Raw genomic sequence first — 28000 nt, 5'->3', positions numbered from 1 at the left:
TTACTTCTTCATGCTTTTTATTTCAGTTGCTATTCCGGAAATAATATCAATTAAAAAAATTTTTGGTTTATAATGGTACTATTGAAAATTTCTCAAATTAAAAAATAAAATGATTGTGATACATTTTTCTTTAATATGTAAAGTGTATCAATCATCTTACCCTGGGGTAGTTTAGGACAATGCTAGGGAAGTATTGGGGCACAATTAAAACAACAGAAATTACTGAAAAGTTTATATTTTCACATTATTATTATATATACTGAAACTTGATGATTTTGATTTTAGATTTCTGAAAAATTGATGACACTTTCATAAGGAAATTTCCTTCAAACTTTCTAATGAGCTATTTATTTCCGTTTCTTTAGTTACTTTATTCTTTTTTGTTTTTGTGTGTCTTTCCAACTTCTCTGAAATTAAGGTTAGGATGTTATTTTGGAGAAAAATCAGCTTCTTGCAGCCTTTCTTGCAAAATAATGATGTCACAAGTATCCACATCCTTGAACTTCGATTTATTGTGTATTCTTTCATATTTAATCTTTGTAGCTATTTTTGAGCTTCTGATGTTTTTCTTCTCATTATAATATATTAACACATTTACAATATTTTTTAATCTGATTTAATTGTGACTCTTTAAGGGGATATGTTTTTATTCTGTTCCCAAGTCACCTTATTTCACACCTCATTTGTCTTTTTTTCCTTCTCAAATTCTTTTTGTGTTATTATATTATTAAAAATATTTTCTAGGGATATCATGTCAAATCCAAGAAACATTCCAAAACTAAATTATTCGTCTTTACTATTAACAATGGTATTTTCAATGGGAGAACCAATGCCTGTGACTCATAATGGTAATCATCAAATCATGATGAAATAAAAAAGAATATTTTTAAAAACAATTCAATATTTTTTAGATTTTTTGGGAAAAAGATTCCTTTCATTCATTCTTGATAACATCGAATATCCTCCAGATACAGATTTAGAAGAGCAGATACCTGATTTGTTTTTGAATCTAATAATCTCCTTTAACCTCCAATTTTCTGAAGAAAATGAGAATCCCGTGTTGGCAGCTTTAGAGGAAAGGGATGTAGCTAAAACATTTACAGAAAAAATATTGTTACTTATTAATAGAGAAGGTGATTGATCATATTTATATACTGTTTTTTGTTATTGCAAATTTAATTTAAATTGCAGAGGATCCTGTAAGAATATTTGACCACGAACCAGCACCGCCTCATTCGCTTCTGAAATTATTCAACGACTTATTCAGTCGTAGATCCACATCTGATTTATTTTATACGAATGACATCAAAGTTCTTATTGACATAATAGTTAGAAATATTTCTGATTTATCTACAGGGGATATGGTAAATATACATTATCTATTTCATTTATTAATTCTGTTATTCCAAAAGTTTTCATTTTATTTTAAACCTGGAAGAATTTTTTTTCTGGAAAGCAATACCTTGGGGTTGCTATTTATCATAAATAGTACAACGATTTTGTCTTATTTAATATTTATTAAATACATTTTGAATTTTCCTCTATCTCTCAGTGAGAGTACTTATTATGAAAAGTTGAATAACTTCTACCTTTAAGTATAAAAATTGTAGTTTAATGAATTGTGTGGAAAATTTCTCTTGAAAATTTGTGAAAATACATCTATAAAAAATTAAAGAAACAAGGTAACCAAGAGGCAAAGGATATATTTGAAGACAGAAGAAAAGATAATATATAAATCAAATTGAAGGAATCGCAAGACTTACGGGCTCTTGATACTGATCAACACATTGCTTGAAGTATTTTTTTATTGTTTATTCAATAATTTCAAACTATTATTCCACTTTGAGGGTGTTTCCGAGTGAATTTTATTGTATTTTTAGTATTATTTAGATGTTTTGACTCATGGAAGTTCTAGAAAAACACATGTTCAATTGTGCACTTGACCTTTCTTTTTTATTACCAGAGTTTGAAGTTATGGGGAAATTGAATTGTTTATCAACAATTTCAAATTATTTATCCACTTCAAGTACGTTTTATTGACTTGAATTATTTTTTAACATTATTTTCAACTTCTTATTAATGAAACTAGCATGACAGTATTTATTCGAATCTACTTTTGGCATCCTTGATCTCTTATCAAAGTTTAAGGTCGTTGGAAGGGTGAAAAGCTTAGTTTTTTGTTGTTTATCAACAACTTCAAATTATTTATCCACTTTAAGTATGTTCTTGTGTGTTTTTATCATTTTTTCAGCATTATTTAGATTCTTTTAATAATAACCTTCCCATAAAAGGGTGAACAGATTCAGTTCATCAACAATTTTCACATTAAGTATGTTCCAGTACCTGTTTCTCAATTTTCTTGGCATGAGTTCAATTTTAATTCATGTTTAGTATCGTGAAAATGATTGTTTTAATCTCCAATTGACTTTTTCTTACTCTTATGAACGTTTTGAGCACAGTTTTTGACTTTTTTTCCATAATTTTAGACTATTTTCTTCTCGCGGATCTAATTATTGTTGTAGCATTATATTAATCATGAAAATACCATATCGAACACTTTTTTTATCATTAGAAAGGTTGAAAAATTTTGGATCTTCTGTTTATTAACAATTTCAAACTGTTTTCCTACTTTAATTATATTTCAATGGATTTATTTTATTTTTGTAACAATAATTTCATCTTTTAATTTATGACTTCACCACAACACTAGTTTTAATTTGATATTCACATTTCTTCTTCTTTTTATGAAAGTTTAAGGCGCCATTAGAAGATGAATAATTTTTTTTCCATTGTAAGTGTGTTTTTTATTACAAAATTCGCATCAACCGAATACTGGTTATTAGCGATTCAATTTTTTTAACAATACGAGTTGAATGTTATTTTATCTACAGATATTTGTTGTATTAAGCTAATGATCGAGATCTGTCTATGATGTAAAGACTACAAGGTGTGCTATAGCGCACCAGCTGGGAAGCAGCCAATGAGAATTAGCTCCCAAAACGATGCGCCAATTCGGGACTGAATTCTCATTGGCTCTTGAGAGATGCGCAGAACGAGTGGAAAATGAGCCCTCGGGAAGAACATACCTTGTAGTCTTTACATCATGGATCGGTCTGAGTAATTTTTGAGGTTAGTTGCGTTGTATTTAGGTCATAAAATTTCTTCTTCTGCGATTATTTGTTTTATAGTCAATTTGCAATTGCAGTTGTCACATTTAGGTTCAGGTGTAGCATCAAATAAGTAGCTATGAGTCAAAACATTATCTCCACGATTTTCCGGTAGCACTGACCATGGACTTTCACTTAACTTAAGATTGAACGTCGACGTTGACCTTTTGTAGCATTATTTTCATATTTTAATTCATTGTATTACAACACTTGTTTAAATCCACTATTGACATTTCTACTTTCTCATAGGAGTATTAAAAGGGTGTAAAAAATTTATATTTTTATTAAAAATTTCAAACTATTTTCTACTTTTAAGTATAGATAACCAAATTATCCGTTGAAAGAAAAACAGATTCCATCCTAATTCAATAAGATTATTTTGTAACAGCTGAAGTAGTTAGGTTTGTAGATGGCGCCACGTATTCTAGTTATATGTTATTTGTCTCAAGGACCTCCCCATGTGTGAAATGTCAACATCAAGTACTGAGCGTAACATGGCGGCGGTTTGTTGCTCTTTTAATTTTCATGTCATTTTTGCCAGTTTTTCTAATTAAAAGTTGAATAATACTTCGTGTTTTAGTTATAATAACCTCATTATCGATTTTAGATGGAAGATGTTTAAATTTGCTACTGTCATTACTTTCCTGTTAGAAAATAGTTACAAAAAAGTTTAAAAGAATTTAATTTTATTTTATGATTAAGATGCAGTGTATTATTAATTTTTTGGTTACTTACAGAGAAGGAGACTGTATTTGGAACTTTGCCGTAGAGTAATGCGAAACACAAATTACGAAGAACACCAACACAAAGTTGACGAAATCTTGAAATGTTTCACTAGAATATTTTGCGAGGAGAGCGAGACGAGTAAATTCGATCAAAAGTTAGTCAAAGAAATATCAAATGAATTTCCTCATCTATTTAAGTAAACCAACTTTATAAGTACGTTGGCTGTTTATTTATATGTGATATTTTTCCAATTTATTTTTTTTTTATATCAAAGCGTTTTTAAATTTTTTTTACTTTATTGTAGTTTTAATTTTGGGTGTTTGTAAGATAGTAAATAGTGCCATATATTGCTTAGATATATATCTCAAAACAAAAAGGGGAAAACTATTATTCTTCCTATAAATTTATCTAATTAAAAAATCATGAAGTAAAGGGAAGAATATTTAAAGTCATCTTTGAGTCTTATTAATGACCTGATTGTTTTTTTATTATATATAAATATGTATATTACATCATACGAGATGTGTAGAATGGTTTTGTATGAGAAATATTTTATTTTCTGTCTTGAAAATATTTTAAATGGTTTGCTTTACAGTTTGTACTTATATTGAATGTTAACCATTGAAAATATTCTTATTTTACCTTTGTAGAGGTTATATAACAGTATAATGAAGTACAAATTTATTTTTGAGAAACAGGTTTTGGTCTTTTAAGTTCACCATGTCCAGAATATACAGAGTGTTCAGCTTGCCAAACACATATGTAGGTATTTTATGTAATATAAACTATTTACGTATTTCGAATTGTTTCTCCCAAGCTAGTTCTTTTTGAAGATTATTTATTTATTTGTGTGTTGGCTTGGAAGAAGTTTCGTGCTTCTATCTAGCTTGGTAAGGACTTTTCCAACAAACAGTTTTTTTCAATCCTTTCTTAGGTCAGCCGGCCAATTCATTTTCAGTTTTCTTGTATTTTTGGGTCCTAGGAAGCTTTGAAGTAATACATTGATGTAGGTTTCAAGTTTATTATGGCGTTTCATACTTTGGTGTATGATTTCTCATTGTGTATTAGAGAAAAGTGTTTTAAACCGTTTCTTAGGTTAGCTGGCCAAATTGTTTCCAGTCCTCTTGTGTTTTTATTATGGTGTTTTATACTTCGGTGAAGTATTTCTCCTTCTGTATAGGGAAAAAGTGTTTTTCAGTCATTTGTTAGGTTAGCTGGCCAATTTATTTCTAGTCTTCTTGTTTTTATGGGCTCTAGGAAGTTTTGAAGTAATACATTGATGTAGTTTTCAAATTTATTGTGGTGTTTTATACTTGGGCGAAGGATTTCTTCTTCTGTATAAGGGAAAAATCTTTTTCAACCATTTCTTAGGTTAGTTTTTTTGAATCTTCTTTGTGTTTTTGCTGCAAATATTTCATCAATTTGATAGATTAATAGTATTAACCAATATTTGGTTAGCTTTTCCTCTTTTTAAATGATGTAAAAATCATTTTAACTGTCAAGTTACCAAAATATATTGCTATAATACAAACACTCATCTGTGGCCTAGAATTTGAGGTATGCACTAATTTCAAAGTTACCGTTTAATGATATAATGGGAAATATTTTATTATTATTGAAAGCACTCAATTGTTTATTCATATATTGTTGCACATTACTTGCCATACGATATATTTTTAGAATTTTTGCACTATAAATAAAACTATGTAATAACTCAACAGTATCACAGTACATTGTACTTATTGAAGGAGTTGTTATATGATTTTTTTCTATGCTTCTCAAAGGTACAAATTAAAAAGAAAATATTAATATTTTACATCTATATTTAATAAATATTATGTAAATAGCATGTAATTAAAATAAATATTTTTCAATGTAACTCAAATTAGAGTTATGTTTACAGTTATATAAATAAAAATGTCGGTAACAAAAAAAATGTTTTCTTATTTATAAATATTTATAAAGATAAAAATTTCCATGTGTTTTTCTACACTTCCCCAGTCATCATCTCCATGAATTCTGAAACAAAAAGAAAAGTAAATTAAAGCATAGGATGGTCTACTTAAACAAATCTAAATGACGTCACAAATTACACGACATAACCTCATATTATAGTAAAATGTGAACAAACAACATAATAATAAATAATGTAGTTGCTTCAAAGTGAACATCACTTCATATCAACTTGAAAGATTGAAGGAATAGTAATTGGACCTAATATGACCGTTGTTCTTGTCAATGCCACCAAGATAAAAGCTTTATTAAGATGACAACATGCTTGTTGTAATTTGTGACGTCACAAAATTGGATTGTGTATGGTTAATGAGAGTAGACTGTCTTTGTGGAAGAGTCCCTGGGTCTTTATATGATACTTTGGTAACAGAAATATACGATAATGTATTATGAAGAACAATAAATATAGTTTTCCAAGTAGTATTGTAGCAATATTTCATTTTTCATGCTTTTCCTAATGAAAGATCTTTGTCAAGCACTATCGTTCCATTTGCTTTCCAATTTATCAAGCACTTTGTGCACGAAATCCATGGGCTAGAAGCTCATGAGCTCGACACACAGGAATTAATTGGAACAAACATTTTGTGTCAATGTCAAATTTTAAAACATGCTACAAATTTTTTGTTTATTTGTGACGGTGTCCGAAATACAAGATGCTATCAAATCACTCATTGTCAAATGTCAAATTCTTCATTTAGGTATATGGGGTCCTTCATATTGTAATAAACTCGATAAGAAGCTCGTCGTTCATATTACAAAAATGAGGTTACACACAGAAAATATTGAAAAGTGAATCGAGCAAACTTTTTTTTCACGTCCTTATTTAAACTGAAAATATCGGCGAGGACGTATTTCTTATTTTCACGGTGGATACCGGAAGGGCATTGAGAGTGTCGGAGAGTCACGTTGCCGTTTTAACGCACCGTATTTTCCTAGATTTTTTTCCGCTAAAGGTCTCGGCACGGATATGTGTGGATCGACCTTTAACTATATTAATTATACTTTCGTCAGATCCAACCCTTAATCGTCAAGTGAGTTTGTTCAAATTAGTAAACTCAACACATATTGACTTACCATCAAAATCTACTGTTCCAGAACCATCTGTGTCAATTTCTTCAATCATCATGTCTAATTCTTTATCTGTTAGCTGGTCATCTAATTCTCTTAATATTTCACGGAGACATGTGGTAGGGATGTAACCATTTCCTGAAAATAGATGAGTTTTTAATATTCAAACAAAATACAAAACGTAGAAATTTTATGTCAACACGAATTTTGTGTAATTTTGGCTGATGAATAGTAGTTGAAATTTTAATTACTAAATAGATGCAATAATTAATCAACAAGTTTGAAAGTGAAAGTTTGGCTATCAACCAATGTTTCTATCCATTCAGCATTAGCAGTGGAGAATAAATTAATTTGAATCGGATGATATAAGGAATGGAAGCTTTGAGATAAAACTTGGCAAACACGGAAAATTAATTTCTCAGATTCAACAGTCATTTGTGGACGTTGAACTAAAAAGTTGTAAATGAACATTTTGGAAAAAATTGAGAGTGATTTAAATCATTATCCATTTTATACATATTAATGATACCTAAAAGGAACTATGATCATCTAATTCAGCCTACACAATATGTAGTTCAATTTATTTCTCATAATGGAATTTACCTGCTTTGTCGTATAACCTGAAAGCTTCTTTAAGTTCTTTTTGCATAGCTTCATCATCTTCCTCAACAATGAATTTGGCGGCCAAAGTTACGAATTCCTCGAATTCAAGACGGCCAGATTCTAAAAAAGTATAAGACGTAAATTTCTTGAGAAATTACGGGGTAGAATTTTATCATAATTTTCAAATTATTGTTTGTCATGAATGAAGCCTTCAAGTATCAATCTTAAAAATAACTTACTGTCGGCATCAACTTCTTCAATGAGTTCTTCCAAAATTTTTTTATCGAAAGGTTGGCCCATAAGACGCAATATGTCAGCTACCATGTCACATGGTATGCTTCCGGATTTTTGGCTGTCGAATGCTTCAAAAGCTTTACGGAGTACTGAAAAATGAAAACAAAAAATTAAAAAGGATCTAGAACACTGCCTAAATAATAACTCATTTTTTTATATTAGAATCAAATCAACCTAAAGAATGATAATGTGTTGATTTATTGAAAAAGATTTGTTTTATTTACGAGGATGGTCCAACAAAAATTTTGGAAAAAAAATATATTTATTTTTCAACGTAATCTCCTTTTAGCTACACACACTTTATCCAGCGATGTTCAATGAGTTCGATACCCTTTTCATAATAAGATTCGTCAAGCTCCTCACCCTCTTCATTGCTGGAAAATCTTTGACCACCGAGCAATTTTTTCAAATCTGAGCACAGAAAATAATCCGAAGGGGTTAAGTTAAATGTGGCGAATAGAGGGTATGGGGTAGTAATTCAAAATTTAATTCATTAATTTTGGCCATTGTAATAGCGGATGTGTGAGATGGTGCATTGTCTTGATGAAACAACACTTTCTTCTTAGCGAAATGCGGCCGTTTTTGCTTGATTTCTTCACTCAAGTGTTGCAATAAGTTCGCATAATACTCGCCGTTGATATTTTTTTCCTTTTTCAAGATAGTAATAAAAAAATTATCTCACGCACAACCCCAAGAACCGACGCAATGACATTGCCTGCAGATGGAACGGTTTTTACCGTTTACGTTTATGTCCGCTAGGTCGCGCACTTTCAGTTGACAATCATCCAGTACCGCTTTGTAGATTTTCTTCAACATTTCTGGAGTCTTCATCTCATTTGGTCGACCACGGCGATGCTGGTCTGCGCAGGTCGTACGCGGCCTCGTCCAAACTCTGCTACCCAAAATTTTACTGTTGATTGCAGTCTCACCCAGAGTTCAGCTCTTATACATATATCCTGTCTTGAGGTGTCAAGATTAGAGGAAGTCGCGTATTTGTATTCAGCAGAGCTGTTAAGGAATTATCTACAACTGCTTACTTTTTTCGTATGTTTCTACATACTGTATATTTGTTATATGAATTGCATAATTGTGTACTAATGTGTACTAATTGGCAATTGTCCTGAGGGGTGTTGTAAATAAATAATTGAATTGAAATCAGATGTGGATATTTTAAAATCGAAACAATTATTCATTGAAATTTTCCTCTTTATTTAATTTTCCGCAGACCTGGGAGGCTCTTGTGAATTAATAGAATTAGACAAATAAATGAGGCAAAGTCGAATATCAACAACTGTATCGAGATCATGTTTCTTCCAGTATTTATACATTTTCACAATCGTTTCATTTTGCATTCTATTTTCGATAACGAAATTAACTGAAACGATGAACGACGCCAACGCAAAACGCCGCATTGAACTTAATCATTGGCCTATTACATCAAAAATGAAAAATGCACAACAAGTGGAAAATATATACATCAACTGGAATAATGGCGTAATCGAGGACATAGTTTTCCAAAATAATTCGTAATGCGTCGGTGAGAATTTAATATCTTTAATACACAATATATACTACGATCTAGTGCCTGCCAAATGTTTCTTTGAATTATTAAGGTTAGAGAGATTATTTTCTGTTTTCAGTGAGTTACTAATTCTTCTTTGTATGTGTGTGTGTGTGTGTGTGTGTGTGTGTGATGTTTTGTACCTTTCCTGTTATCTTTGATATATGACAAGACGAAATAATTTTTACGACAAAATATGATTCGAAGTAGCTTATTAAAAAAACGATTCATTTCATTTCTATTGATATTCAACCTAACCACTCTTGATGCTTTATTATTATCCCCAGCATGAATAACGAATGTTTACTATCAGAAAATCTACAAATGATGTCAATTCGGCCAAATGAAGTACCTTATAAACGTCGTTTTAAGTTCAGTGTTAAATTCGGTCAAAAAGTTTCACAGGTTATGTTGGGTTTCATTTCTTAAAATCGATTGCTTGATTTTATGCCGTATAAATACTAAACTAATAATTCTTATTTTTTAACTTTTCAAATTTTATTGTATTTTTACTAATTTTTACATTTTAGAAAACATATAAGTTTACATATACCCATCTGACCTTTACTTTCGCCCAAAATCTATTTTTCACCTTCAAAGGTGATTTATAGCGTTTTCCATATTAATGGAAAGGACTGTAAAAGTTATAAAGAAATCCGACCGCAAAACTGATACAACGAGGAACGCCTTATAATACCCATTCCCAAAAGTAGAGAATTTCACTAAGTAGTTACGATTTGATAAGCAATATGAGACCTATTGAGATCTAATCTCAGGTATATGATAGAAAGAAGAGTCGAAATATCAACTACAAAAATGAGAACGACTAAGGATAATTAATTGAAGGTAGAGTAAGTGAGGATTTCAGAGAAGAAGAACTAGGAATTCATGGTGTGGTGAGATGGCCATTAGACAGATATGGTGTAAGAGCTGGAGCTCAGCTTTTCAAGAAGAGCTCAGGAGTGAAATATACGAACTTGAACAGGACAAGGTACTATTGGAGGAGAAAGGAGAAGACTAATTAATAGTCAGGATGAGGAATTAAATAACGTGTTCTTTAAAGCGTTCAGATCACAGAGGTCGACGGATTATTTCAAATAACCACCTCACAATTTGTAGTTAAAAGTAGGATCATTTTTTATTATGCTGCCTAAGATTAATCAATCCCGACTATGCAATGGAACCAGACAGGACAGGCTGTGAAGAAGCTCAAGACAACAATCCATAAAGGAAAAATACAAAGAAGATTATATCTAGATTCCGCATATACCGATGGTTCCAACGGATTTACGATTCGATTTTAAACGTTTACCATTTCCGCTACATCCCATTATTTGCATTAAATCAAATATTCCGTTTGGTTTCGCTTGTGGGCAATGGCGGTTAGCAGCGTTGTATCAAAAACCTGCTAATATTATTTCAATTTGTTCCTCGCATTTCGGCACACTGTTGTTGGACTAAGATGAAAGTTTCAAGTATCTGTAAACAACTCAAACAACATTCGTATATTTGACATATTCACGTCAGTGTTGCATATCTCAAAACTTGAGTAGAAACCCTCGCGTGAGGTAGATGATATCGCGTCGAATAATGGAAAAGTGCTGGGAAGGGAAGATAAGAATCACTCTGACTTCATCTATAGCGACATGTAACAAACGTCTATAATTTGAAATTAGATTTTCGTCTTCGTAATAATTTCAGTGGTACTCCTGTTTTACTTTCACAACGACAACAAGTACTTCCGCATGTGCAAAAGTTACACATCATTTGTACAATGTTTGTAGAATGTTTATATTAAGATTAAAACGAGTTGAGATATTAAATTGCAATATTTTTAAAGTTTCCTGGCAACGATATATAATTTTGGCTCGAGTACATCCATAAACAGGGTGTTTGTACGAGATTGCCCACTTTTGTGTCTTTGCCTCTGTTTCTAAAACTGGATTTGTGCCACAAATTAAAGTTCCGTGCGTAATTTCTATTTTCTAAATAAAATTCTCAATTTTGAACATTCGCAAAATTATTTAAATACCGTATTTAAAGAGTGTACTTCTCATTTTCAGTTGTTAATTTTGGTGGTTCTTCTTGTGCTTCTTGATGTGTTTCTTTTTGTGTTTACAGAGACTTTTGAGGTTAGTTAATGAAGCATATGCTGGTGTTTACAACAAAAATAAAATTATGGAAGTGTTCAAAAAGTGGCTAAGAAGCAAAAATTCAACTCAATAGGGAAACTCACTACATGCAACATTACGAAAAATTGAATGGAATATTCAATTGACATACATTGCTAAAACTCGAAACGGCTGGACCGATTTGGTAATTTTGGTCTTGAATTATTTGTGGAAGTCCATAAAAGGTTTGAAAGATGAATAAATATGAAAATGCTCGGAATTCAATAAAAACAACAATTTTGTTTTTCCTTCATGTTTTGTCACAAATTAAATTTCTAAATCCAACCATAATATTTGACATTAGACAACGAACTAATATGTCAATCCATCCTCTATGTGCTCTACGTGCGCGAGATCTTTCTTTACCTCGGTGATCCTTTGTGATAGTGACATTTTCATATTAAGTACTCTTTTTATATCGATATTTTGTGATAGTGATACTTTACTGCATTTGAAACTCCAAATGTGTTTGCGAAGCAGTTGTTAGGCTTTGGAAATAATAAAATCGCAGTGGACACCTCGACTGGATTCGTCATATTACCAACGGGTTTCTGTCACATCACAGGTTCATAAGAGGAGCTTATTCAGCGTGTTTTCCCAGATATAGCGCAACAGTTCAATAACTATAATTGGTTGGGACAATTTTTTTCCGGGACAATTGGTTCCTTCAAGTCAGTCGACACCATTATGAACCAAGATGACGTGTTCAACTATAGTCCGGAAGTTTTAAATTCACTGGATTACCACCTCATAATTTGCAGTTAAAAGTGCAATAGAACAAGACTGGCTGTGGAAAAAGTGATGAAAAACGTCACTGAGGCAACAATCATAAAGGGAAAATCTTGAAAGGAAAGTCTTGATCCCGGGTATACCGATGATTCCAACGGATTTACCATTCGATTTTAAGCGTTTACAATTTCCGGTACGTCTGGCTTTTGCGATAACCATAAATAAATCGCGAGGCCACTTGTTGGAAGTTTGTGGAAACAACTTGGAGTGTCCCTGTTTCGCGCATACGCACGTAGGAAACCGTTATCTTCGTTTATTTACGCACCACAAAAACAAAACAAAAAATATAGTTTATCAGAAAGCTTTAAATTGATTAAAAGACAGTATCATAACTGTGTGTATCTGTAAATATCAAATTGAAACCTTATAAATAGCCAGTATTTCAGGAAAACTCTGTTTTGTAATTAATCGAAAATAATAATCAAACTTCATCCATGTAAATGTGTGAAACCTTTTTTTTTATAGCCTAACTCTACTTAAAGTATCCAAAATAACATTCAGCTAACAGAAAAATAAAGATGTCAGAAATATTTTAGACAAAAATACACACAATCACGCATGAGAAAGCCCGTCCCTCTAAGCATTCACTCGGATATGGGGGAAAAACTAGGAGGATACATTCTAATCCTTCTGGTTGTCTGGACGTCTTTGGGACAAAATGAATATGACATTTAATTTATAGGGAACCGTTGTATCACCTATCAAGGATAAAGGTACTCTCCAAAGTACTACCTTAAACACTACTAGATTATGAGTAGAAGTGGGTGGAACTTTTGAGCCTTTTTGGTTTTTCCAACCCATTGTCATATAACTACAGTTACTCAATATAAGATTTATTATTTGGAACTGGAGCTCACCCTATTTAGGATTCCCTTCCTTAATGCTTCATACTTTCTATGATTCCAATATTTCTTTATCAACCAAGTGTTGAAACTTAGGTCTCATTTTTGGCTTAAGAGCATAAAAAAAAATTAAAAAAATTGTAAATATTCTTCAAATTATTCTGACACAAATCGGAGATTTACGGTTTATTATTGGCCGAAAAATCAAGAAATTTTAATTTTTAAATTCTGGAGATGTCAGTCCTGAGTCAAAAATTGAAACTGCATATTATACCCTGGACAAAAGTTTTTATCGTTTTCTTAATACGATTCCTGATATGATTGAGACTTTTATTTTGATTATTTCTCAAATTCTATTTCCGAAATTTCATCGAGTTTAATAATATAGATAGTAAAGTCTACCGTATAATCGTTGGTATGAAGTGAAAACAGCGTGATTAGAAATTATTTCAGATTGCTTTTATTACGAGTAAATTTATAAACATATACGCAACAAACGCTAGTTTTTATTGCACGTAAAAATTTTTATTGCGTTTTACATAAAAATATCACGTACTTTTCCAATGTTATTTATAAACTTTTAGTAATATGGATTCATTAGTTAAGCCGGTATTCAAGAGTACTAAAATGAAAATATCTCGGTATATTATTCAAAAAATGGGAGCGATTAAATTCGCATAGGTTTGGAGGAACCATTATTTGAATCTGCAATATTATATGACAAAAAATAGAGTTGATTAGTATTATCAATATTAATGTCCCGAGTGCATGTCAAATTGTCGATAATTTAATTTTCGCGCACTCGAGGAAATTATGAGACAATTTGACATGCACCAGAGGGCATTTTGGCAGACTATTTCCTGAGAAAAATTTAATTTAAAATAAACTTAATTCTGTGTTTAAAATTTGTTATTCTTTAAATTATACCGTAGTTGACGCGTCGGCCTCCAGTAAAGTTGTATATTCTAATTGCATTTTCAATAATTGTTCCTTTTCTTAAAATATAAAATTAAAACCAAATGATGTTTATTAATCCTAGACGAAAATTTGGCACTAGTGCAAATTATCGATAATTTGCACTAGTGCAGTATTATCGATGAAATTTGATCGTTGCTAGGTAAACATAAAATATTACAGCTTTTTGGTTGGCTTAAATTTTTCGAAGGAAATAGTCAATAACAACTGCACACAAGCGATTGTTTACAAAGTAAATTTTCTTGATTGACTCTAGATCAAATAATAGTTTTTATTGACTTCAGAAGTGCTTTCGATTCAATAAAAAGAGAGAAAATAACAGAAGAACTAGAAAGATAAGGAATTCCAAAAAAATTGAAGAAATTAATAGAAATAATACTAAATAAGAGTGACATTAAAGTGAGGGAGACTCGATGTCAGCAACGCTATTCAATATAATATTGGAAGACATGGTGAGAATTACAGAATAAGAACATTATAACAGACATAACACAGGTAGTACCATACGCAGATAATGTAACTATCATAGTAAATGGACAGAGCGAATTAATAAAGGCGATCAACGAATTAGAAGAAGAAGCAAGCAATTACGGATTGGAAATAAATGCAGAAAAAACAAAATAGAAAACGAGGAGTAATACACGTCAAAAAAGGATTTTAAAGCACTAAGAACGATAGCCATAATCAAAAGGATTGAAGGTCTTGATGATGATGAAATTTTTCTTGAATCATGGATCTATGAATGGAGATAAAAAAACGGAGTAAGGTCTCTAAGCATTTAGGTTCACTACCTCCGAAAAAAATCAAGACACCATCTTCAACAGGGAAAGATTTCCTAACTGTATTTTGGGAGCTTATTATGCCAATTTAGTAGCAAAATTTAAAAAAAAAAAGTAGTCTTTCCTGACAAATTCTGTGCTCATAACTTCACAAAATTAAGGTATTAAACTAAAGTTAAACGTTGGTGAATTTTTATTTTAATTTACTGTTAATTTTCTGCATGAACTACAAGTACCTTTCAGTGTCTTTCAACTAGTAATTTAATTTGTTATTTTAACGGTAATTTTTAAATTTGGCTATATAAATCAAGTTTTGAAAAGACCATCGAGTTACAAGAGAGAGAAAAGACAAATGTTTTGAGGCTAAACGATACTACCTTTTTAGATATCGCCCAGGCATTTGACAAGGTCTGGTACGACGGAGTACTGTATAAGATTAGTAAAAATCTCCCGTTAAAACTTTTCCTAACCCTTTAATCCTACTTGCAAGACAGATACACAAGTCAAAATTCAACACCACACCACAACTTTACATCCAATAATATAAAGCGTGCTACAAGGGAGTGCAATGGACCCGATCGTCTTATAAAGACAGTTGATATCCCCACACAAAATAACTACCTTAATATATGCAGATGATACTGCTGCACTAGCATCTCTCTCAAATATTGCGGACCAAAATGGACGCTATTCCCTTGTGTCTAAAAACTTGTAATTGCAGTAAAAAGAAAGTGCAAAATACATTGGAAATCATCTGGACCGACGACTAACACTTACTAACCAAGAAAAAGCAATTGGGCCTAAATATCAATAAACTGTACTGGTTAATAGGTCAAAATCCGCAACAATCGATGACAAACTACAATGTATAAAGTCGGAAACCCATCTAGGGTTATGGGGCACTTCTTCCAGCTCAAATATAGCAATCCTAGAAAAATGTTTGTCAAAAGTACTCTGAATTCTTCTAAATGTTCCATGGTATGGACTGAACGTTATTGTTTGTGACCTTCAAATTAAGTCAGTTAAAGAAGAAATATGTCTCTCCTCTCAGAAGTTTGCTCACCACATTAAAACTCCTCCCACCCACTTATAAGTGAAAGAAAAATGTCACTGGGCAATATTCCTACCAGAAAACATTCTTCTTGGCATCTGTAAAAACTTCAATTTCCAATTTTTTTAAAGCATTGAGACACAATAAAAGTAAATTTCAAATTACGTCTGATCTTAAATGAAAATTACGACTGAGACATACTTGAAATTCTGATTTTGATTGTGATCTACAATATGAGATCGAGAAAACGCCGTCCTATTCCTATTATATCGAAAAATAGAAATGACGTCTTGTCAAATTTTTATTTCAAGTAGGCTAGAGTGAAAGGCAAAGGGATCAGCTCATGTAGGCGTGTGGTTGTCGAAACGTCGAGCTTCAAACTCCAAACGTTTTCCAGCTCATGAACTCATATCTCTCTCAATGTATAGAATGTTGTCAAATTGATATGACAAGTTACTTAAAATTATGTCGAAAAGTTTATATTTTATGGATTCTAGCTTACCGGCTATTTGTTCTGGTGGGAGTTCATCCTGTGAACAGAAAAAAAGAAATTTTTATAAATATTAAAAATATTACTGTAATAAACAATAATAAGTCATAATTAAATTCCTTGACGCTCAGTTCTGTCTTTATTGTTTAATAAGTCATAAATCATTAAATGAATTTTTCTGTTTCTAATGATTAACATTCGGCTGGAAGTGAATTTTCAGGTACGGCTAATTGCAACTTGTATATCAGTCTCTTTCTCAAAACATTCACAGCTCATCAGTTTATTGAGTATTTTTTTAAACAAGTTACACAACATATTGTTCAGCGCAGCGTAAATGAATTTTTTTCTATTTAATTTTTGATCTATAATCTAAGTGATTGAATCCTTATACCCGATTAAAACTCTTACGAGGTGCCTCTTAGAGATTCTCGGCTCGACTCTTGGCGATCCGAAACTACAAGAGTACTAGTCATCCACACTCTCGATTTAATATATTTTCATGTCGTCACGGCATTTGACTCGCGCCTAAAAAACCGACATGGAGTGGAGCTACAGGGAGGCTAGGCGAGTGAAAGCAAGCTCTCTGTCCACACTTTACAATATAAATTGAATTTACCGTATTTTTTAACATTGCAAATCCTATATTTTAGATGTGGGAATCTAGCTTTGTGAAAATATGGAAAGGGCTCTACTTGAAAAAATCTAAGTTTGATTTCTTCTGTCATCATATCGATTGTGAAACATTATTCAATCGTCATGTCAAAAGTCAATCAAAATTAAATCATGATGCATGGGAGCCTGTAGCACGAACCAACTATACCCCATGAAAATAGAAGATATTGAAGATTACAACGCTCTTATAGTCGATATATCCGTCAGCAAAATTTATAGAAAATATCTTCCATTGCGACCACTACATGCTACATCAAATTATTTGTTTCTAAATTATCAAAATGATATATTTCTAAAACTGGAAGATCTTCAACTTCACATCATATCTGTGAAAAATCTAGGAATCTGGAAATCAACTGAAAATACCGAAGGTTACATCGATGATAATATCAATAACAAATTAGAAAAACTAATAAACGAAAATAATTGTACTATACATAGTGTTAACAACTACTAATGATATAATGATAGTTGTAGATAAAAAATAGTATTCTATTCGTGAGTTATAAGGGTTATAACTCGCCTATTGAACTATTACGCAGTCGTAAAGTCGTTAACTTGAACGCCAAAATGACATTCTATACTTCTGTCAAAATATTACTTGTCAAGGCAGAGTGAGAAAAATTATTTTTTCGTAGTAGGCATAGGGTATAAGTTTTAAATATTGATTTGTTACCTTTACAAATGACATCCAACACCCTGTGTAACGCTTAAACATTTGAGTGCCGAACATATGCAGGGGTTTTCATTTTAAATGCGACACACTATATATAATTAATAAACAATTAATACAACTCTTTCTAGTTTTAATGACGTAGTTTATGACTAATCGAGCATCAAATTAAGAACGCAGAGATGTCATTTTGACAACTATACGTTATCCATAAATGCGGTTACAGTTACAAAATCAATTATCAATTAATATCAAAATATTTTCGTGAATATTAATTTTTTCCTTCTTTTTCTATAGCAAAAGATGCAAAATTAATTTATTATGAGTGTCAAAAACTGGATTTAGAATGAAAAAATATTTCGAACTTTTTATAGAAAACTTAATCGTATAATTTGTAATTGATTGTTTCTCTTTTATGCAAATAATGGAATAACCAATTCATAATTTCATTCTATTTAAAACAATATATATTTCTAGGAAATGTATAGGCTGTTTTAAACTTACTTAAAACTACTATCATTATTACCAAATAATTCATGAAATGAACCTGTAATTTAAGCAAATGATTTCCATTTTTTTATCCAAAAAACGCTGACTAGAGGATTTCTTCTTATCGGGTAAAACACGTAATGTGAAATTTCATTTAGAAGCAACATGTTGCATTCATAGAAAACGTAATATTTTTTTGATATAGGAGCTCTTAAATTAAGTACGTTTATGGAATTGGGACAATTGATTGTCACCGCCTGATTTATGAATAAGCTATAGTTGGAGCAAAGTAAAAAGTTATTAACAACCTCCTCAATTTTTGTGCGTGTTATAATTTATTAGTTCAGATTAGACATGTTCAAAAAAAAATCCATTCAAAAATCTGATTTTAAAAAATGTTTTTCTTAATACGGATAAACACCAAATTGAAAATAAATATTAAGAATGTTTTCCAATAAACACCACGCGAAAAATGAATTTCACAAATAATAAAATAATTCCACTCTCCACTACATACGAATCACTAAAATTACAAAAAAGAAATTATGAAAAGTAAATACCATTTTGAAAGTTAAAAAATGTGTGTGGATTAAAAATCACAGAAGAACTGAAACCTCAAATTTCGCCTCTCCTTATTATTACTTTCGACAAAGTTATAGTGGTTTTCTAGCTTTTCACTTTTATAATTCTATAATCGAGGTTTCGGGCCGTAGTCCAACCCACGCTTTAAACTCACCGAAATCGTCCACTAACCAATCAGAATATTCGAAACCGGCAGCAAAATCTGCTTATTTCGTATTTTTAGATTTATCTTTGTAGAACGTTTAAGTTCACCCACTATTTATTTGATCTAGAATGTTTATTTAATATTTTAAACTTGCAGGTTCCAATTTCGGTCGATTAAATATACTAGACGTCCACAAAATGTTTGAAATTTATCTCCAAACAATAATTGGGTTTGGTAGCCTCAAGAAACAAAACAAAAATTATTAGTGGTTTACGAAACACAATTTTCGTCATAACGACTTTTCTGAAAATGGAAAAATTGAGTATCAAGCAGTCATTAAATATTTTTATAAAAGGAAATATGGCTACGGACAGTGGCAGAGCTTCCGATCTTGGGAGGGCCCAAATGCCTCCGCGTTCCCCTGATCAAATCCTAAACAAGACTTTAAAAATGTGCTTAGTACCATCGAAGTCTTAAAATAAATGGAAGGGGTCACAAGAAGCGCGCATTTGAAGACGATCAAATGAGCAGTAATGTCTCATCATCTCTCACTCCTTCTCAGGATGAAATATACGTCTTTGGTGGTAGTACCATAAAAAAAACCAAAATTATGCCTTCGTGTGGTTTCCCCTTGGGTAAAAACAACACAAAAAAGTTTAGGAGTCTTTTTTAACAGTTTATTGCCCAAAATTCTGCTCGTCACCCTAAAATATTATTTGTTGAATATCTAGAGAAATTTTATTTGCTCTTGTCGTCATCTTCACAGAGATGGCAATTACTGAAAGAGAAAACTGGAAAAAATTTAAAACGTTTATCGGAGTGCTCTTTAAGAATCAGTAAAAGTTAAGAAAGAAAACATAAAGACAATTGTGTAGTTTGTAGTTTGGAACATTTTCAAGATCCAATATAAAAGCAAATCTAGATACAAGATCATGAGCAAGCCTGCTTCTGCCGCTAGTTGTGGTTTTACCTATATACAATTTTGGTTTTCTATACTGGAGGAAGTAAATTTAGTTCAACAATATTTACAGTCTCCAAAAATGACTCTGGATACAGGAATCACCAAACTAAACGCATTGAATGAGTATTTAGTGACCGAGTGAAGCACGATTTTAGACAATGCTGTAGCTTTTGGCATAAAAAATGTAATGACATGGACATTAATATCTAGAAACAAGGAAGAAGGAAGATAAAAAGAACGATGCCGGGTGAATCAGCTCATGATACCGGATTATCAATTCAAGAAGAAATACGTCGGTCAATATATGAATGCACAGACTGATTTATACAAGAATTGTCGTCACGATACGGAACCGTGAAAAAAATCAATAATATTTTCCAAATTATTGAAACAAAGTTTATTCTCGAAGCTTTAGATGACGCTCTGACTGCAGCAGTTGACAATCTGATTCAAGTTTATGGTAAATTTGACAACGAACAAGTTTTCCACTAAATAAAAAGGTACCGCAGGCATGTAAAAGCCACCGATACAAGTGTGGACGTTGCTACCAAATGAAGAGCAGAAGAAATCCTTAATTTTATAATAAAATGGGACTTCAGTGAATCCTTACCCTGTATATCGCTTATACTTCAATACTTTTTGACCGTTTGCATCTCGGTTGCATCATGCGAGAGGTGTTTTTCGAAACTTAAGCTGATTAAAAATTATCTTTGATCTACAATGGGTCAAGAACCACTGGCTAATCTAGCCGTGCTTTCAATAGAAAGAAAAATTTCAAAAGAAATCAATTTCAAAGAAGTTATTGAGGAGTTCAGTAAACTGAAGATCTCGAAAACACATATAACATGCTACAAAAAATACAAAAAACTATGTTTTTTTTTATTTTATCTAATTTTTTTTGTCGATCCGTTCCTATTTTATTTTCTTCACCCATATCATTTCCATATTTTAGGTATATGTTTATTTAGCCTAAATAATTCAAGTCGAATTTAAATTTCACTTGCCCGATTTTAACGAAATAAACATAAACACTTATTTATACATACAAATGTGAGTTGAATAAAAAGCTTGTAAAACAACAGTTTTTAAAGCTGGGAGGCCTCATTCAGTTTTGATGCACCGAGCCTCTGACGGGCTGACGGAAATGAAAGAGTTATTAGACACTATTGTTAAGTAATCCAAAACAACCCTCTTCACAGCGGCGCATCATCATCAATTACTTATTTATTATTATGATCTCTAGCCTCGTTAAGTTATTGTTGCTATAAATTAGTCTGTGTTTAGTCTCTCTGTGTCAGTTTTATAGATTCCACTTCAACCCCATCAAGGTATCGTTTTCAATTATTATTAATGTGACAATAATGAACAATAAATATATTTATATAATTTTATAATTATTATGGTAATAAGATAAGAACTAATATATAAAGAAGTCTGTACAACTAATACTTAGTTCATTCAAATTGATATTCGTCTAGTACGTCGTCAGATTGATGTAAATCATTGTCATTTTAAATGAATAAAACCTCATTTGAAATAAATTGTTTTTAAAAAGTAAGTAGGTGAATTGAGTTATTTAATGTAGGGAGACTGTGCGTCATCATTTACAATCTGTAAAAGTTGAACTCAACTTGACTGACGACGAGCATTCGGTTTAGCCAAAAACTGCGACAACCGGCGATAATATCGAAAAAGTTTACCAAATATTTCTGGACGACCGTCGCGTCGGATTAAGTTAAGAGATGGAAGAGGCTATCGGCCCGTAAAGAAAACGCATTAGCCATATACTGAATAAAGAATCATGGATTCGTAGGATATCCGCGCGTTGGATACTGCATTTGCTCATTTTGGATCAGAAGACTTAATTCGTCATAATCTTTATGGAATGTATGCAGAACAACGTTATTATCTCTTTCACGTAGATTATACGAGGAAACTGATGGTAAAATTGAATGTACCATTATAACTTTGGTGGTGTATTCTACATCGTTTATTCAAAATAATAGACAAAAGGAGTCACAGTGCTTGTAAAAACTCAGAATAGGATATCTCGAAATAATAAAGACAGCTAAATCGTAAACCGAACGATTATCTACCTAGATGAGACTTGGTACATCACCCATGATATACCCAGTAAAGGATGAGCTGAGGGATCAACAAGAATTATCATACAAAAGCGCCTTCTAATTATTTTACATGAGGGGTTATAAGAAAGATGAATGCCAGAATGTCTGTTTATAGCAGCCAAGAATATTTCGGATTTTAGCCTGGATTATCACTGTAATCTACAATTGTTGAAAATTGTAGAAAGTTATAATTTTTCAAGGTAATATGCTTGTGATAAAATGAAAAAGGAAGCATGTTATGACGTAATTCGGCTTCCACCATATTATTTTATTTTTAATTTCATCGAGTTGATAGGGCATAAGTTAAAGTTTACTTTACGACAATAATACACCTACTTTGAAAAGTAGTATGATCAAATTGATAAAGACGGAAAATAAAAATGTAACCGCTAAAAACTGGAGAAACTCTATCGAACACATGTATAAACTTGCTCATACAGAATTGGTTCCTATATGTACGAGGTTTATGAATGCCCAATTTTACTTAGACAACATTATTGCCGAAAATGTAATGCCTTTTGCTCCGTTTGTTGGGCCAAGTTTTTTATACATTCAGGATAACGCTCATTCATTCGTTGGCTATTTACATGATGTCAATATCCTTTTATTAGAGTTGCCACCTAACAGTTCGGATATGAATCCTAAAGAACATCTATAGAACTATCTCAAAAAGAGGATTTGAATTCATAATCTTCCTGTTTCTAATCACAACCAACTCATAGAGGTCGCTATTGGCGCAAGCTTTTGTTGAACATTTGATATCAAGCATGACGCGTCGCATGAATGCAGTGCAGCAAAAATTAATGTTATGTTAAGGTCATATTCGACTAATTTATAGGTTTTCATTATTATTTTAATGTAACTTAGTTATATTTTGTGTTTATATTGTAAATATTTATAATTAGGTTAGAACCCGTAAAAATACTTTCTATAGGAATGCGGGATCTAGTAATAAGTCAAATGTAATCTATGTACGAGGATGTATTGAAAAATTCTTAGCCTACTATAGAATCAAACAAATTTTCAATGTCAAAATATTTTTTTCCCGTAGAGTGGTTAGTAATGTCGAATAGTAATCTCCAATTATTGTTCTGCCCTTATCCAAAAAATCAATCATGATTACTCCATGGCAATCACAAAAAATTGAAGCAAGAACTTTTCCAGCAGATTTTTGGACACGAAACTTCTGAAGTCTTGGAGAGCCAGAGTGTCGCCATTCCATCGATTGTTGCTTTGTTTTGTATTCAGTGCTTCAGATATCCCTTTTAGCCCAATACAACGGTCTGATAAAATTATGTCATGAACTGCATCGATATTTTCGCGAACTGATACAGAAAATGGCCTTCCCGATCGGTCATCATCTTCAATGGAAAATTTACCTGTTTTGAAACTTGCAGTCCAGTTTTTCTCGGTCGCATACGAAAGACATTAATAACCAAAGGTATTAAATATATCTTCGTAAATCTGCTTACCTCTTAACCTTTTTAAATACAGGTACTTGATGATGGCTCTATACTCGAATTTTTCGATTTTCACAATTCCGGTGGAAATCTTACGTAACTCTAGTTTACTTTTTTGACGTCAAACTTTACACTGACACTTCTACTAAATTATTGTTCATTGCTATGGCAACGCAATATTTTATTTATGCATGGAACTGGCTTAGGCTAACTAGATATCAATACATCCTCGTATTTATGTATTAATATATTGTTTCTTATGTAGTAGTAGATTTAAGATTTAATCGTCAATCGTCTAATTATATTGAAATTTCAAAATCAATAATGATACAATAATGTAAACCTTGTAATAAAATCCTTGTATAATAATATTATAATGGTTGGGTCCTGCACAATGCCCTCCCAATAAACAGTAGATAATAAATTCGTTTCGAATTCTATATAGGTTTGGTAGGAAAGTCACTTTAGACTTTATTGGTTATTGATAACGTGCATTAACGATGTATAAAATATTCTTCCATTAATTATTTCACTTATGTATGTCAAAAAAATAAATTTAAATGATCTCATATTGATTATACTTCAATCCGATCTTAGAATGTATATTCAACCATCCATCATGCGAACTATACAATGTTGAATTGAACATTTCACAAATGGGTTTGGCATCGACGTTCCCAAGTATCAGAAAGCTTTTTTTTTTTTTCGAAGTGGATATTCGAAGTTAAATGAACGATAGTCGAATAGTCGTGTCATTTGTTTATTATATTATATGAAAACTTCAAAGAAAATACTTTCAAAATAAACGAAACACGTCAGTTTTCAAACTCTAAGTTGAACGACTTTTATTTTAAAATCATCAATTGATTATTTTCTCAACATGTTGAAAACTAATCACTCCGAAATTATGATTTGTCTGCTTGAATTTAAAAATAAAAAAGATTTTTAGTGAATTTCACTAACAAACGTATTATTTGCAAAAATAATTGGTCGCTATAAATAACCTGAAAATAGAAACTTTGGATCAAAATATTTTGATAAAAACAAACCGTCACACAATTTAATAACGAATCGTCATTTTGAAAATCCATTACAAAAGTGAGAAAAGCTACGTTGAAATTGCTATTAAAATTTCGAAATTTTCGGTCGTGGAAATTCACATGTCAAAAAATAGAGTTTTCGATTTATGTCTCAGAATCATTTTTTTTTGTATAAGATAGTGTTAATGAAAACTTGGAATATCAAATTGCTCGAAGGAAACAGCAATTACGTTCCTGATTAATTCCGCAACGAATACTAAATTATCGAACGACACTTTTATAGATATTGATCGACATCCTTACAAATTCTCTCAACTTATCTTAAATGTCCCACCAGCTTAAATTATTGTAGAAGTTACTTGTCCTAGAAAGTTCTGGTACATTCGCAAGGGGTATGATACGTGAAGGTGAGTCACGCTTTCATGAAATACGTTTGGATCAAACGTGTCGTTTCAAGATGTCGGAACAACAGCTTGGAGTTATAAATACAATGCTAAGTTCATTGACAATGAACCCAAACTTGTTTTGAGTAATATTCAATGAAAAAATGTATGACCCAACTATAGATGAATACCGTGGTAAAGATTTGCGCACAGTTGCTGCTAATAGGATAAGCCTTGAATTGTATATTCCTGAGCTTGGGTCAAAGGAAATGATTGTGAAATTTAGTCATCTAAGAAGTCCTTACTGTCAATACAAGGTCTGGAGAAGGATTCCAAACTTTTGTAAGTCACCCTTAATTTTGTTTTGCTTGTCTCATGTTTGTGTCGTATTAAGTAAAAGGCATTAAATCACTCACAGAAGGTTTTTGAAATAATTTGGAAAACTTGTTGCTTGTTAATTCTACATCAACCAAATTTGATGATCTTAACGTATTTCTTCGCAGTATCCAAACACAAGCGTTTATTTCCAATTTGTGGTCATTGTGTCTAGAAGACGATCAATCATTTTGCTAATACAGTACAAAAAAAGAGCTCTTGGCGGCATACCTTACAACAACTAGCTCATTCATGATCCTCATTCCAATATAATGTGAAAAATTTTTGATGGATTTACGTGTCTTCAACCAGACGCTTAATTAAATGCAAATGAAATTTGCTTTTGTACATTTTACAATGAAAAATAATTATTTTACTATATTAGCTCACAAATCAAGAAGCAAGGGCTTTATTATGCAAGTGGCAGGTTTAGAAAGGGGTTACAAGAGTGTAAGGGGTGGTAGAATGCCTGTGTTGCGCTAAATCTAAAATAGTTTCCAAACATTGTCAAAATTTGTGGCGAAATCGATAAAGTAAGACCTAAAAAATTCAGCTCGTCGTCAAATATAAAACTCTGTCTAGTGACACTTAAATTATCATGTAACAATTGCACAAACGCATTAGATGGTTATAGACTACAAGGGTTGTCTGAAAAGTTTCCAACTTTAACCTGAAGATGTCAATAGTTGTCAAAATAAATTGACATTTATTAGCGCACACGTTGAAAGATTTTACTGAAATTTCAGTCATTTTGGGTAGTTAGTGGTTAGTTTCTGTTTGATAATCATATGAGTTAGTCGTTGCTTTTTCTGAAAATGGAAAAAACATATCAAACATGTGTACGGAGCAAGACTTTACCATACAAGTGACAGGTTTAGAAAGGGGCTACAGGAGTGTAGGGGGTGGTAGAATGCCTATGTAGCGCTAAATCTAAATTAGTTTCCAAGAATTGTCAAAATCACTGTTTTTGTTAAATTTGAGGGGAATTTAATAAAATAAGAATTATTGTACAAACACGTTGGAAGATGATAGACTACAAGGGTTGTTTAAAAAATGTCCGTTATTAACCTGAAGATGTCAAGACTTGTCAAAATAAATTGACATTTATTAGAGCACACGTTAAGAGATTTTTACTGAAATTTCGGTCATTTTGGATAGTTAGTGGTTTGTTTCTGTTCGATAATCGTATGAGTGAGTCGAAAAAATGTATCAGACATGTATACGGAACCTCTACACTATCATTTACTATCGTAAAATTTTGGGCAGCTAAATTCAAACTTGGCGGTATCAGTTTGGATGACTACAAGGGTTAGGAACGGTCAAACCTTGCAACTGCCATCGTCGGATAAAGGTTAAAAGGATTGAAGAGACTATTTGTCCAAAAAAATCAAAAGAATGCATTTGCCATACACTAACTGAGGAATAAATAATGCGTTAATTATCCACTTGTTGGATACCACGTCTTAATCAAAAAGTATAATTCCTTGCATCGATCCACCATTACATCTGGAACGATGAAACAGTTAAGATAGTAGATTGCAAACATGCTCCTAAAAAAATAAATATGATTTTATCTGTCTGAAAAGCGATGACGATCGTTTTTTGGGATAGTCATTGGATTGTGTCTTCTAAAGGGTAAATCAAGAAGACGAAAGGATGTTGAAAAATCAAAATAGTTATGAAAAAGTCTTGTTAGGTGGGAAACTCTCGTATTTCTAGATTATTATAGCCGACATTTTGGGTTCACTTTCCAATTGCGTTAATAAATTAATTAAAAATGGATTTTATTTTACTCCAGGATCTCTCACTCTCTCTCTCTCTCTCTCTCTCTCTCTCTCTCTCTCTCTCTCTCTCTCTCTCTGTATAAATTGGTTACATTTATCACCCGATGAAAATAATAATTTTCTTACAGTTTTAATGAAATAACCAAAATATATGTAAGGCTTGTTAGCTTTAGTAATATTTTCAAATCCCACTAATAACCGTCAAAATATGATAAAAATAAAATAAATATTGAGAGCCGGCTTTTTGTAATTTGCAATTTTTGGCAACAAAATCATTGGTAATCAGTTATGTCTGAAGAAGCGATCAAAATATATGGAAATAGTAGGATCGTGTTTCGCGGACTTTTATAAGCGATAGAAGGAGCATTGGTCGAAGAAAAAATGTCCATTAAAAAGCACTTACATTTGTGTTACTAGCATTAATATAATTTTTAATGTAAGCCTATTATTAAAGTTGGTATTATTAATGAGCCGATATCCAATAGCATCACACTTCACAGCACAAACATATATTTCACTAAAATTCAAACAAATACTAGATTATTGAAATATCACTTACAGCAGACATTGCGGGAGAAAGAGCTGCACTCAAACAATACAAAATTTATAATGACTGTAATGTTGGGGGAGTATACGCCTACTGATTGAAACAGATCTTCTTCTGCTCTTATATATTTCCCGAAATAAATTTTACGAGATGAACGATTTACGAATTTGAAGGCTATAATTCTTGAGTTTAATGGTTATATAGACCCCACTGGTCTTACTGTTTTCCAGAACT

The 28000-nt window shown here is 31.8% G+C and overlaps 2 protein-coding genes and 1 long non-coding RNA gene across 4 annotated transcripts in view; 1 reads left to right on the top strand and 2 right to left on the bottom strand.

The window, feature by feature from the left end:
* LOC130451047 (NCK-interacting protein with SH3 domain) overlaps positions 1-5865 on the top strand; it is a 7954-nt gene extending 2089 nt beyond the window's left edge. Inside the window, exons 6-9 of the mRNA XM_056789847.1 lie at positions 745-848; positions 912-1133; positions 1192-1364; positions 3905-5865. Of these exons, the coding sequence (XP_056645825.1) occupies positions 745-848; positions 912-1133; positions 1192-1364; positions 3905-4093 (688 nt within the window). The 3' untranslated portion in view covers positions 4094-5865. The remainder of the gene's footprint in view (positions 1-744; positions 849-911; positions 1134-1191; positions 1365-3904) is intronic.
* LOC130451066 (uncharacterized) lies at positions 220-3501 on the bottom strand. Its single transcript, XR_008910669.1, has 2 exons — positions 2344-3501; positions 220-1088 (listed from the first exon to the last, which is right to left on the bottom strand). It is a non-coding gene; the product is annotated as an uncharacterized LOC130451066 (long non-coding RNA).
* On the bottom strand, positions 5699-28000 carry LOC130451056 (troponin C). 2 transcript variants are annotated; one of them, XM_056789854.1, is made up of 6 exons: positions 27779-28000; positions 16542-16569; positions 7817-7960; positions 7578-7697; positions 6981-7112; positions 5699-5912 (listed from the first exon to the last, which is right to left on the bottom strand). In XM_056789854.1, exons 1-6 carry the CDS (start codon positions 27785-27787, stop codon positions 5881-5883), a joined length of 465 nt encoding a protein of 154 aa, XP_056645832.1. In that variant the 5' UTR covers positions 27788-28000; the 3' UTR covers positions 5699-5880. The 2 variants fall into 2 exon arrangements, with proteins under 2 accessions (XP_056645832.1, XP_056645838.1); XM_056789860.1 differs by lacking the exon at positions 27779-28000 and adding an exon at positions 18924-19047.

The sequence above is a fragment of the Diorhabda sublineata genome, chromosome 1 (genome assembly GCF_026230105.1).
Source record: "Diorhabda sublineata isolate icDioSubl1.1 chromosome 1, icDioSubl1.1, whole genome shotgun sequence".
NCBI classification, from domain to species: domain Eukaryota; kingdom Metazoa; phylum Arthropoda; class Insecta; order Coleoptera; family Chrysomelidae; genus Diorhabda; species Diorhabda sublineata.
Note: the sequence above shows the minus strand (reverse complement) of the source record. Positions and strands in the feature narration are given on the sequence as shown.

Coding starts and splice junctions, on each gene's coding strand:
- LOC130451056 (XM_056789854.1), bottom strand. Junction 7,698..7,816: donor TGAAGAAGTTGATGCCGACA/GTAAGTTATTTT, acceptor ATACTTTTTTAG/AATCTGGCCGTCTTGAATTC. Junction 5,913..6,980: donor TGGAACAGTAGATTTTGATG/GTAAGTCAATAT, acceptor TTTTTGTTTCAG/AATTCATGGAGATGATGACT.